Below are 13,442 nucleotides of genomic sequence, written 5' to 3'. Positions count from 1 at the left end.
TCGCTAGTATCGATGGGCAACTTTCTATATTTAAACTCCTACTCTTTACAACGAATTGAATGTATTTAAACAGTAGACATTGTTATTTTAAACGGATACATCAGAATTTGAAACATTTCAACTCGATGTTTAAAACGATATATAGTATATTTAAACAACGAAAGTGAAATGTATACAATTAGAACGTGAATTAAACAACGAAATGAAACCGAATGGAATTTAACCGCTTACAATTCAAAACAAACAAAATTTACATTAAGATATACAAGTCATGCTCTTCGAACACGAAAAACAATGAATTGAATTTGTCCGGGATTTACATCAAAACAAAATCGACATTCGGGATATATCGACATGTTCTTCAAAAACAAAATTTAACCCGCTCTGCGACGCACCCTTTCGTCACGGACGCCTATCGCCCTCCCTCCTTAAGTAGCGCGGGTAACATATACCCATCTCGAGGTAAGGAACGCCCTGTCTCATGCAGAGTCGTGAACTCTCACCCCAAAGTAATCTGCTCGATAAAACCGCATGACGCAGACGCGCGCAATCGACGCCTCTTGTTTTTCGCGCCGTGGTGTCTGCGCACGAGTGGGCATTTGTCGCCGACCGGCCAACTCCATATCGACACAAACGTCGAATAGATTCCACACTTAGATATGCAAGTCGAGATTAGAATAATTTATTTAAATATCAAACGGGATATTAATCCGACATATCAGCAGAACTTACCACGTCCAACGCCAGCTTTATCGCATTCCTCGATACGTGTCAGAATAACGCCTCGTATTCTTGTTTATCATTGCCGTGACGACTGCATCATGGAAGCGGCCATTCACGATTACTCCTGGAGGGACGACAATTTGAACTTCATACTAAGGCAAGATCCCGCGATCATAGCCATAATCGTGCATGCGACGTCAGTCTCGCTTGACATAAACAGTATAAGCGTGCCCCAGCGACGTGAGGCGCCGCTTCTGTAAGGATATGGTTCTTTCGTCAGCGACTTTTGTATTATGCATACTGAAAGCGCCCATCACATCATCAGCTGACTACTTTCCTTCCCTCAGCAAATATGGTATAATTTGTCACAGTGCCGACAATGTCATTCTTCCACACGATGAAAGGTCGAGGTTAAACGATAATGTATATAATAAGACCATATCAGAATATTTAAATGATATTATCAACTCGTTACATGATATATATATAATTAAACGCTAAGTAGACAAAATTAAATGATAACATAAAGGTATTAAACACTATTAGGGTAATAGTTAAACACTATAATAAAACCTTTAAACAATATTATAAAAACTTTACACTTACTCGTCTATAGAGTAGCCTGAGGAAGATCCTCATCAACTCCTCGTCAGATCGAGTTAAGACAACTCAAAGCCAACCCATTTCTTCTTCTTCTAATAAAAGCTTCCCGAGTCGTCTCGATCCAATTTTTGATCGGCTCGATCATCTCCTCCTTGCTGCCATTGGGGTCTCGCCAAAGATCTTCCTTCGACGCTGGACGACTACGACAAAGATCAACCCGGCACACATCCTTACATGGTCGTTCTTGTTGCGGATCGTGTCTCGCTTCAACGCTGGGACGACGAGCGACAAAGATCAACCGCAGTATACATCCTTACATGGTTCTTGTTGTGGTGGGATTGTGTCCCCGCTGGGCTACTGCAGACTGCCGGTTTACCACCAAGAATCTGATTCGACGATCTTCTTCAACTCAGGGCACGATAACAAAGATCATTCGAGACACACCCTTAACTCGTTCTCGATCTTCGTGGATCGCTGTCCATCTGATGCCGTAATCTCTGGCAGCGTCTGCCCAATCGGTCGAGGATTTCATCGAGAAGAGAGTCAACGACCTTCTCAACAATGCAAGAATCGGGCCACATCATCTCACGATGTCCTTCTCAACAACAAAGATCGCACCGATGGTGTCGCTATTGCTTTCATCGCTAGCCACGCGCGGAGACAGAGGCGATTGTTCTCCCTCTTTTTCGCAAGTCTCTTCGACGCGTCACTTTGAACGCACCTTCCCACGACGTCGCTCGCGTCGCCAAATTCCGACGCCTCGCTCATCCCGAGCGCTCAGCTTTCGAGGGACGGCGCAATGGCCGCTAACGCCCTTCCAACAGCTCAACACGAGCGACAAGCCTGAGGAAACTCTTTGGCCATCAATATCCGCACGCTCAGATAAGAGTCGCGTACGATATCTTCGCCTAATCGTCACCGCTGGGCCGCTTACTGGGCTCGGGAGGGGCCGCCATGGTCGGGGCCGCCACAACGGGACGCTGCCTGCTGCGGGGGGCTGGCTGCACGCCGGGAGGAGGGCCTCCCATGGCCGAGGAACGCGCGCACGAGAGAGGCCGCCTCCTCATCCCGCCGTAGAGCAAGTGGTTCCGGAGCAATGGTATCCATCCGCGTGCCGTTCTCCCAACAAATATTTTCTCTTCAAAGATTCACTGAACCAACTCAGAAACTAACATATGTAAAACCAAACAATTTCAAATAAATCATTCATTTTAAAACTATAAAAACTATATTTAAACATAGTGTTTATATATTTAAACGTTATAGAATATAATTAAACGGAGAACAAAAATATTTAAACCAAGTATTTAATAAGTTTTAAACTGTAGAATACTAAAGTTAAACGCTAAATAAAATGTTTAAACATTAAAGACTTATGTTAAACATCGTCCATGATTTATTACCTCTTTTTCCATCGAGCTACGTATAAGCTCATTTCACCGCCGCTTGCTTCCTGTGAAGACTTTTCACCGTAGCACAAAGATCCTTGGGATCTCGTCAAACGAACTTTCTTTTCCCTGCTCCAAAGCCACCAGAAACCGCACGTAAGAGCGATCGAGCAACCCTTTCAACGCATTCTCGTGGCCGGGTCTTCTTCCCAGCGCATTCTATCTTACACCTCGCGTACCGCCATGGAATATCCTCCATAAGCCACTGCTAGCGCCGCCCGCCTACGCGTGAGATCGCCTCCCCACGGCCGGTAGATCATCGACATAATCAACCATCCGGGCTCGAACCGAGCATGATGATTCTGGAAGACGATCGTCCCCACGAGGTACACCATCGTGAGTTTCGACAAAATTATCTTCTCTCCCTCTGTCGAACAAGTCGCACCCGTGAGCGCTCTTGACGGAGTCTCCGGCCTCTCGAGGGTCTTGATAGACACCGCCTTCGAACCGACTCGGTTTTCTTCTTCCTGAAGAACCACCTGCCGCCATCGCAACGCAGCACTCAAGAACGAGGGCCACATCTCGAGGTCCGAAACTCAAAGAAGCTTTCCCGATCCCGAATTTATCAGTGCCACCATCGCATCTTTGCAAAAAAGAATCAAGCAGTGGTCCTCTTTGGTATATAGCTTCCACCAAATAACGTCGCAAACCGTGTCCTTCAATAATCTCCCAAAGGTCTAGGGTCATGTTATCTTTTAATTCGCCCTAAGGTCTCCACAACCGGCCAAATAGCATCGCCCATTAACTAGGTCGACCGCCATAATCACAAGCTCACATAATAACAACACATTCAATACGCAGATTGATCAAAAAGTTTAAGCTGAAATATAAGGTTTTAAACTAGAACTCTCGCTATTAAACGTAGATATAACATGTTAAACAGAGACCCATTTTTCTTAAACGTAGAGATCGAGAATACTTAAACAGAGACAACAAATTTTAAAACTCAGAACATCTCATTTCTTAAACGCCAACCTCCTTTCAGGAACCGCAACCATATCAAACGAAAGGGGAAACGTACATTATAAATATTACATAAATCATAATAATCGAAAAACTATTTTCGATAGTGTATACATACGAAACGCAAAACAAAACAAAACCCCACTGAGAAATCTCCTCAAGCAGACTAACAAAACCCTCACTCGAGAAATCCCCCTCGCAGACTTCAATATCTTCCAACAAAAACAGAGCACAAAAACAAAACCGAAAAATCTTTTTCGTAACGATAACAGCTTAATATAAAACCATACTCAATACCTTTAGATCGGAATCACGAAATGCCAACTAGTCATGCTGGGGGACTTCTCCTTCGAGATACCGTGGAAAGGAAAAAGTCGATGAAATGCCAATTACAGAGGCTTTAGCAGAGACAACTCTGAGACGACTTCGAAATGGAAAAGCCAAGACGTGAGTTGAGAAAAAGCAAGCAAATCCGGCCCAATAAATTCGTCTCTGGATTACCCTACGGAAAAATCGCCCACTTCCTCTCAAATCGCTGAAATGGTCAGCAGCCCACGACTCCCCATGCAAGGGCATTTTCGTCCCAAAAAAATTTGAAACTCACTCCGCTCACATCCGACTATGTGGTTTGGGGGTTTTGAAAAACATAGAGTTTAAAAAGGAGGGATTTTTGGGGATCTGAAAAACTAACGGGGTGTTTTTGGCAATTTAATAAACTTAAAGGGTTTTTTTGGCAATTTCTACAAAAAAATATCTTTAAATAATGGTTCACACCATATTATTTTGATTTGTAACTTTTTTTCAATGACAACATGATAAGCACACTAATAACCCTTTTGTTAGAGACCAAAGTAAAATCTAGAGCCAACCCTAATTATAATAAATAAATAAGTTGATGACAACTTCAATTTAAAATAAGAATACTACTTGATATATACATTTTGTTACACTTAAAAGAATGTGCTAATAATTTAATTTGATAGATAAATAAATTAAAAAAATGTAGCTATCTCTTTTTAAAAATTATTTTTGATATATCTTAAAAAAATTTTTTAAGTTATTATAAATTATTTTTAAATTTTTTTGTTGTTTGGGATTAAATTTAAAAAATATTTTGCAACTTATTTATATTTATTTATATTATACACTAAAACAAGAAAAACTTGTAGGTCAATTGGTTAATTTTAGTTTCCCATGTGAGAAGACCTATGTTCAAACCCCATCAATTGGTTTTTGTTATTTGCAAAAACCTGCCGGGTCAAACAGGCCTGGCCCGGACCCGGCGGGTTCTGTGATAAGCCGGGCCGGGTCCGGTTCATTCACAGATTGAACCGGACCCTGCAGGCCTGCCGGGTCAACCCGGCCCGGCGGGTCTCCTCTATAGCACGGGCCGGTTCCGGGTCTGACTTCTAGTGAACTCGACCCAGAGGGTCGGGCTCAGTTAACCGGCTCATGCCCACCTCTAGGCTCCCTAAACTCCAATGACGGATTTTGTTTGATCTCAGCGTCTGCGCTCCTCCTCATTTGCTCTCATCTGTATTTTCATTTGATTTTCTAAAAGAAAAACCCTAACCCTCTTTCAGGCCCGCCCCCACCCAATTTGTGCCTGATGTGGCCGCGCCTCTCCCTCTTGAACCCGCCGTCACCGTGCTCGTCTGCATAAACGAGAACTCACTCGTATCATCTAGCCCGAGCTGAGCTCGTGCTTAAGCTCCGCTAACCCTGGCTATTCCCTTCTTCCCCTCGTATAGAAATGCAAACCCTCAAGGCTGTGCTATTGGCTCGCCGATCAATCCCCGCTCTGCGCTTCCTCCCTTCTTCCCGAAACCTCTCCATTGAGACCACTGCTGCTCGAGAAGATGATCTGCAAAATCAGGCCAGTTCCTCTTCTCCTTCGTCCCTACTTCTTTTATCTCTCTATCCCCTCTCTCAATTATTTTTCGATATATTGGTCTCAGGTACTCGTTGAAGGCAAAGCCAGCGCCCGGGCGGCGATCCTTAACCGACCATCTGTCCTCAATGCTCTCACCACCACTATGGTACTTAATTCCCTGTTTTTTCTTCTTTTTTTTTTTTGCCTCACGTTTACTGTTTGATTATTTTTCTCATCGGCTCGAAGGAGTTGATGCCCTTTTCTTTTGTCGTGAAGGCACTTCGGTTGAAGAAGCTGTATGAATCATGGGAGGACAATTCTGACATTGGGTTTGTCATGATGAAGGTAACTACTGATTTGTATTTTGGAATACCCTTGATTTTCTATTCTGTTCTTCCCTCTTCTTTCTTCGGTGCTAGTTGTTTAAGAAAGACTGAAATACTGTCTTTTGAATTCATTAATCATGTAGGGCAGTGGAAGAGCATTCTGTGCTGGCGGGGATGTTGTCAACCTGTATCGGCTGCTAAACGAAGGTCAGTTATTGCTTTTTTTTTCTTTTTTCTTTTTTTAAAAAGAATTATATTGGCTTGCGAAGTGGACTAACGCTTACACGTTGTTTTTCCACTTGGCTCCATAAGTGAAGTAAGACTCACACTCTTCTGCTTTTCCACCCTCATGGACAATTTTGTTGTTGTGCTGTTATTTTAAAACTGTAATTCAAGCATGCATGCATATGGATAAGTGGTTGCAGTGCTGTGTGTGGTCAAGTTGAGAGTGTGGGAGGTAAGATGCTTAAATCTTTCTATGAAGTTTGAGTTGAATATGTCCAAGTGACTACAAAATGATTGCAAAGGATAACTAGTGTGCTAGAAAAATTATTTACGTTGCTTTAGCAAGAAATTTAGGATATTTTCAAGTTACATGGGCAAAAAGTGGTTGAAATGGAGATCTGATGCTGGATACACTTGCGTATACACGTTGAATAATGAAGTATTCATGGAGGTTTGGTGCTTTGAATAGTAAGTCTGTACTTTGAATAGCAAAACCATTCAATGACAATTCATGCAGCTGGACAAATCTAAATGTGTTTTGTTTCTTTTCTTGCATTTGGTACAAATTTACAAATTTTCCTCTGCATGCAACGCCATATGCACTGTGATTTCCTTGGAGAATGTTATTCCATGCATAATTATTACTAACTGATAATAATGACTGGTTTGTCCTCATGTTTACTAGGCTTAATCATTTTTGTGTTGCTTAGAATTGTTTAAATAATTATATCCATGTGTATTGTTTTGCCATGCTAAGTAATCTATCTTCTAACTTGTAGCTGATTCTGATGCAGGGAAGGTGGAAGACTGCAAAGATTTTTTCAGGAACTTATACATGTTTATTTATATCCTAGGCACATATTTGAAGCCGCATGTGAGTTCATAAATTTGGTTGATTTTTCCCTAAATTTCCTTCTGAGAAAAATTGTTCTCTTATGCTTTAAGTTTGAAAACTAGTGCTTTTGTGTATAGGTGCTGCCATCTTTTGAAGGTTGAGCTGAAATTATGACATTATATCATATTCCACATTAATTTGTTTTTTCAGAATTCTTTGGTGAAAGCTGTCAACTTGGCTCTAAATCATAGTACATATTCAACCATTTATTGGTTGTCGGGAAATGATTTGGAAAGGGAGTAAGTAAACCAAAGATGTATGAGAGTTTTGAAAAGATAGTTGAGTGGGAATATGCATGTCAGAGGTTTCCTTGAAAATAGATCAAGGACACATGGTTTTCTATGTTTCTCTTACAAAAAAAGATTAATTACTGAATGACAGGATAAGGATCATTTACATTATGTTTCCATTTAGCTTAATTAGGAGTCCTCCCAGGTTCGAGGTGGGGGTACCAAGATTGCTCATTATTCTGGAATCAGATTTTATTTTGTTGGAATGCTGTCTTTTGAATTGGATTCCTATGAATAAAAGGCTTCAAAAAGGTTACTCATCTTACAAGTTTTTTGGTGATGCAAGATTTGATTCAATATGATTATATGAGAACTAAGGAGAGAATTTCTGCTGATTATGTTGTAATTTAGAACCTATTATTGTGATACATCATATGCACTTTCGAAAGAGAACTCTCTTATACTTTGTCATTCTGATCTTATTGATTGTCATTTTTTGGTCCTGATTTGAAATTTCCTTGTTTTGTTCAGGTGGCTATTCTGGATGGTATTACCATGGGGGGTGGGGCTGGTGTTTCTGTTCCTGGAACATTTCGTATTGCAACTGATAGGACTGTATGGATTTTACTTAATTGAAGATACCTGGCTATGTCACTGTTTATCTTTTGAACGACAAAAGTAACTGCATGTTTTGCAAATATCTTTTTTGCATTCTTCGAAAGTACAAGCTTGTTATGTTTGTGAATTGTCAAAGTAACCAATGAACTTGAGTTTTTATTGTCTAAATTGACCTTGTGGTTATTATTTTTTGCATTTATCCTTGTCTATTTGTTATAGGCGTGGCATGTGTAAATGCACATATCAAATTCAACAGACTTGACTTGTCACAATAATAATATGACAATATCTTTTTTTAAATGCTGAGGAACTCTTGCGTTATTATCGTTTTTTCATACTGTCAAAAACATTCTGTCTTTCATCTAGTTTTACTTATCTTGCATATTCCATAAATAAAATTAAATAGTGATCTTCATCAAAGCCTGTCATAGGCCCATTGGTGAGTTTAGTACCACATTAGGTATGTAGTTAGGAGTTATTGGGTCTCTAAGTGGTTGGACTAACCACCATTAGATTGGCCTTTTGGGGTGGGGACCTGTCCCTGACAAGTGGTGTTAGAGCTAATCCTGCGGCCTTTATTGTGTTGGGGTGGATTCTCTGGGTGGGGTGTTCACCCCGTGACTCCTAATAAGAGTGTTAGGGATTGGGCTGGGGAAGCCTGTCACGGGCCCACTGTCGAGTTTAGTCCAACATCAGATGTGTGGTAGAATACAATCAGGTCAGTCTTTTAGGGTACGGGCCTGCCCCTTGACAAGTGGAGAAATTAAAAAGCATACAAATTCTTAAATTTTATTTGTTCTGAAGCAAGAGCACAACCTTTAACTGCACTGTTGAATGTACAATATGATGGCTGACAAAAATTAACAAACTAGATGCACCAACAAACCTATATTTGAACATGAACGTGAATGCTTATTGAACTGTATCCAATAAAGTATTTCCTTTGTAATAGTTGACCTAACAATAATGCAAATTAATTTTCAAATTCTTCATGGAGTTTTTAGTTGAGTATTGTATAATTTGCATTTACCTATGAAATTTAGGCTCCTTTGCTTGAATGCAGATTTTTGCTACTCCGGAAACTCTTATTGGCTTCCATCCTGATGCTGGTGCTTCCTTTTACCTTTCTCATCTTACTGGTCATTTAGGTAAGCATCCTGGGTAATTCTTGGATTCCTTTCCTGTATAATAAGGTGGTTCTCAGCAGTTGATTATTTCTTAAATTTTTGTAAAATGGGTCCTTTTTTTAAACAAGTTATTCATTCATGTGCTGTTATTCTTCAAAAAGATCAAGAGTTTTTGGATTTGATGAATATGAAAAGTAACTATTCACTAGTTCCGATTTTGATAAATATGCCAGTGACACAAGTAGATATGGTTATTTGAAGCAAACTTATAGTCAATGGAGTTTAGGAGAAATACCTACAAATGTGTAGGAAATCTGGTTTTGTTACTTGACAGAAAGATTAAATATGTTATGTTTTGTGATAAATGAAGAAATAGAGCTTGCAATTGTAGAAGAAAGTCCGCGTATGGATTGGGCCATTCATGGTTGGTTTGGTAATATGGCAATTGAAACCAACTGAACCGTCCAAATAACTGACCGGAATAAATTTTCTCAACTCTAAAAATAATCTTGAGACTTGAATGGATCAGTCAAATTGAATATTTATCTGGCTTGGTTTGTTAAGTTGGTTTTTTCCCTTTGGTGGTCAGGTTTTCCGCATAAGCAAAGAAACAAAACTATAAGTGTGAAGCTCCTTATCCTCCATAATTTATCTTGTATTTCTGTGCTCTTCCTTTGGGTTATTAGGTTGAGTCGTGGTTGTTCCACACTTAATTCTATTTATGTCTGCTTTTACATATAGCACTTATTGTGTAATACCTCCAGGGGAATACTTGGCTTTAACAGGTGAAAAGCTCAATGGAGTAGACATGCTTGCAGTTGGCCTTGCCACCCACTTCTCAATGAGTGCTGTTTGTTCTCTTTCGCACATTTTCTTAATTCCATTTGAAATAGTCCATGCCACCTGTTATGTTGTGTTGCCCCACTTATTGTTTTCATTACATTTCATTTTAGAGGCTTGATTGGATTGATGAGAGACTTGCTAAGTTGGTTACTGATGATCCTTCTGTTATTGACTCTTCTCTCGCACAATATGGTGATGTTGTTTATCCAGACAAGAAGAGCATTGTGCATAGGTAATTTTATTCTTGTTTGCGGTGCATCTTGGTTATAGGAGAATTGTGGTATCTCTTTATAAGTGTGCATGTTATAAGTTTATTATTATTTATGTTTGAATGTTCTGTTTAATAAAAGCACCCTACATCTATATTGGAAGTATTTAAAACTGGTGAAGTACATCCTGGGAAAAGTCTGATACTGGTTCATTATTCAGCAGAACAGCTCCTTAATTATGGTTATATTCTAGAGATATCACTTTTTATCATTTATTTTTTCCACTGCAGTTGTAGCTGTGCCTTTATTATCTGCTGAGGTATAATTGTGAGCATTGTATAATTATCTACGTTTGTGTTGATTTCTCTACTATTTTGTTCAGGTTAGAGATGATTGATAATTGTTTTGGCCGTGAAACGGTTGAGGAAATTATTGATGCTTTGGTGAGTTTCTTATGTACTCATAATATACGAAAGACAAATGAAACAAATTCTGCCAACTCGTTCCTCTTTTATGTTTCTCACCAATTAGGAACAGAACAAAGTTCACTTCAGTTTTCTTTAGGAAGTGTGTTGTACTTCCTCTAAAGTATAACTGTATGATTTTAGACTTTCAAATTAAGCAGCATTTCATTCTTAATCATATTCCTTGGGAGAAAAGTTGCTCACTAATATTAGTTACATATATATTTATATATATAACTTTGTGTTCTAGTAGTGATGCTGCTCGTTCTGAAGAGTTAGCCAAACTTGGAGAATAACTTGGTGTCATCATATAAACATTATTTACTCTTGAGTCAGGAGTCAACTGATAATATCCTGGTTGATGATGCATTTATAGTATGTGGTTATGTTTTTCTCAATTTAATTGAATTATGCATTTGATCAAACTGCTTTTCACATTGTGAAAAATATCAAAATATAGAAAACACTTGGTATTGCTTATTGCTCATTTTCAGGTTTAAATTCATCATCCTAGTGGTCTGACCTTTTTGAAAGTTACTAGATATAAGAACTGCATAATAAGTAAGAAAATAAAGTCTTGGTTAGCATCTGGTCAGATTAACTTGGAACTTAACCAGGAAAGTGAGGCTGCTAGATCAAATCAAGAATGGTGTATTTCTGCACTGAAGAAATTGAAGGAAGCTTCTCCATTGAGTTTGAAGGTTTCCCTAAGATCTGTAAGTTTCTTTGATTTCATTGAATTGTTTTTTCTAGCGAGGGCTTGCCTAATGTTGGCTATTGGCCATTTCTAGATTCGGGAAGGTAGGTATCAGACGTTGGATGAATGCTTAATCCGTGAGTATCGTATGTCCCTTCATGGGATCTTGAAACACGTTTCTAATGATTTCTGTGAGGTATCTGTCCAATTCTCTTCTTCAGAAATGTGGTAGCTTTGTCATTCTCAATTTTGTAACCTTGCTCTTTCTTCTACAGGGAGTTCATGCAAAGTTGGTAGATAATACTTTGACTCCAAAGGTATTATCTTTTTGTATACAATGTTCTGCTTACCAAACATGCATTTCTTAAATTTAGTACAACTGCCCCCAGTCAAAGATATTAGTTGTCACTTCCTTAAACTTAACTACTTAAGGTCTATGCTTTATACTCTACAATTTGTATAGTCATTTGCATTTAACCATGAAGTAGCACTTAGTACAAATGTCCCTGTGGGAAAGTTTCTTATATAGTGATGACCTAGATTTGGATCTGGATGTGAGAACTTTGTTATTCTGGAGGTAATTAGGAGAATTTAGTTGAGCTGTTTGCACTGCCCCTGACCACCTTCAAATTATTTTCACTATTTAAGTCATTATTTTGATTTATCTCATCTTTATACACATGAGCTCCTAGCCAATCTGTGGTGTTTGGTTTACGTCGTATTTTTAGCCTTCGACTAGCTGCAATGGCATCCATAAGAGTTGAACAAAATGGGGTAGAACGTTGCACCTTCAATCTTGTATCCAAGGTTGGGGAATATTGTTATTTCTGCTCCCTTGCAATTTACACTTTACATTGGTGGTCATGATGCTAGGTAAGTTTTGAGCAAGTTTTGGGTCATTTTGTAGCTCATTAAAATCTGTTTGAATGTGCCATATGGTATGCACTATGCAGTGGGATCCACCAAGCTTGGACAGAGCCTCAGAAGACATGGTGGACTACTATTTCTCACCGCTCGATGAATTCGAGCCCGAGCTTAAACTGCCAACACAATTACGGGAAGCCTTTATCTAATTGATCCTTCAGGATATTAACGTTATCTTTTGAGACAATTGAATTGTATGCTTGGTGATATGCTAAATGGGCTTGCGACATAATTGAGCTACAAATAATCTTATCTTTATGAGCCATCTGATGTTTTTGCTACATGGGATCTGAAAAAAGCAAGATGAAAATAGCCGTAGTTCTCTAATAGAGAAAGTTATATACTAGAGAAACTCCTGTGCATACCCCTTTACAAATGAGCTCTTGCTAATATACACGCACAAAAATTATATTTGCTTATATTCTTTTAGAAAAATTATATTCATAAATGTTTTTATCATTAACAATCAATTTGTAAATTTTGTGTAAATATAGATTGATGTTTGTTTGTTTGTGTAAAAATAATGAAGTGGGGAGGGTAAAAATTAGTCTTTTTTGTTGATGAAAATTTTGAATTGACGTATACTTTATAGTTTTAGGGCCAATGTGGAGAAAAGAAAGGGTTATGGGAGTTTTATAACTATATATATGCAAATGCTGCACGTAAATAATTATTTATTTCTACAGAGTATACAAGCACAAAAAAGAAAATGGTATTTTTTTTTTTACAAAATGGTTTTTTGGATAAATAAATATATTAATAAAGTCACATGGTTCAAATAATCAACGTGCTAAAAAAAATTACTAAAATCATAGAGGTGAGGGTTTGAATTCTCATTTGAGAAATTAATCAATTTATGGGTGATGTCTATATGATAAATACAAGTGTAAGAGTGAGTTATAAAAAAGCGAGGCAAAATCAATTGACAGTTATAGACTTGTTATTACTATTGATCGGCAAATTAAAGAATTATGAATATGTTAAGGTAATTATAAATTTTATTGCATTTCAATTTACTACTAATTTTGCAACATATTGAAATACGATTTAATTAGACTTTGATGTAAATACTATTACAGTTAAGACTTGCAACAAACCCAAAAACAAACAAAAAATAAAATTTTAAAAAATTTTAAAAAATTAAAATAGAATCTATACCTTGGGCAAGTATTAGTGATTCATTTATCCACTTTACTTAAAAAAAAAAAATATAAGTGATTCAAAACCTAAACTGAATATGATTGGCTCGAATAATATGACAATTCTAGAAATAC

The 13,442-nt window shown here is 38.2% G+C and overlaps 1 protein-coding gene across 3 annotated transcripts; it reads left to right on the top strand.

The window, feature by feature from the left end:
* The first annotated feature begins 5,255 nt into the window (after window positions 1-5,255).
* On the top strand, window positions 5,256-12,433 carry LOC120259172 (3-hydroxyisobutyryl-CoA hydrolase-like protein 2, mitochondrial). 3 transcript variants are annotated; one of them, XM_039266722.1, is made up of 14 exons: window positions 5,256-5,613; window positions 5,696-5,776; window positions 5,887-5,955; window positions 6,080-6,143; window positions 6,956-7,035; window positions 7,818-7,901; window positions 8,968-9,052; window positions 9,817-9,881; window positions 9,985-10,106; window positions 10,466-10,526; window positions 11,165-11,263; window positions 11,339-11,440; window positions 11,520-11,561; window positions 12,180-12,433. In XM_039266722.1, exons 1-14 carry the CDS (start codon window positions 5,491-5,493, stop codon window positions 12,315-12,317), a joined length of 1,215 nt encoding a protein of 404 aa, XP_039122656.1. In that variant the 5' UTR covers window positions 5,256-5,490; the 3' UTR covers window positions 12,318-12,433. The 3 variants fall into 3 exon arrangements, with proteins under 3 accessions (XP_039122656.1, XP_039122654.1, XP_039122655.1); XM_039266720.1 differs by having other exon boundaries at window positions 9,796-9,881; XM_039266721.1 differs by having other exon boundaries at window positions 5,257-5,613; window positions 9,796-9,881; window positions 12,198-12,433.
* The last annotated feature ends 1,009 nt before the right edge of the window (window positions 12,434-13,442 follow it).

The sequence above is a fragment of the Dioscorea cayenensis genome, chromosome 4 (assembly GCF_009730915.1).
Source record: "Dioscorea cayenensis subsp. rotundata cultivar TDr96_F1 chromosome 4, TDr96_F1_v2_PseudoChromosome.rev07_lg8_w22 25.fasta, whole genome shotgun sequence".
Classification (NCBI taxonomy): domain Eukaryota; kingdom Viridiplantae; phylum Streptophyta; class Magnoliopsida; order Dioscoreales; family Dioscoreaceae; genus Dioscorea; species Dioscorea cayenensis.
Note: the sequence above shows the minus strand (reverse complement) of the source record. Positions and strands in the feature narration are given on the sequence as shown.

What these genes read in the sequence shown, in the direction of transcription:
- LOC120259172 (XM_039266720.1), top strand. Translation starts at nt 5,491, where the DNA reads ATGCAAACCCTCAAGGCTGTGCTATTGGCTCGCCGATCAATCCCCGCT. An exon ending in AAGATGATCTGCAAAATCAG is followed by an intron (nt 5,614 to 5,695) that starts GCCAGTTCCTCT and finishes TATTGGTCTCAG; the next exon opens with GTACTCGTTGAAGGCAAAGC. An exon ending in TTTCTAATGATTTCTGTGAG is followed by an intron (nt 11,441 to 11,519) that starts GTATCTGTCCAA and finishes TTTCTTCTACAG; the next exon opens with GGAGTTCATGCAAAGTTGGT.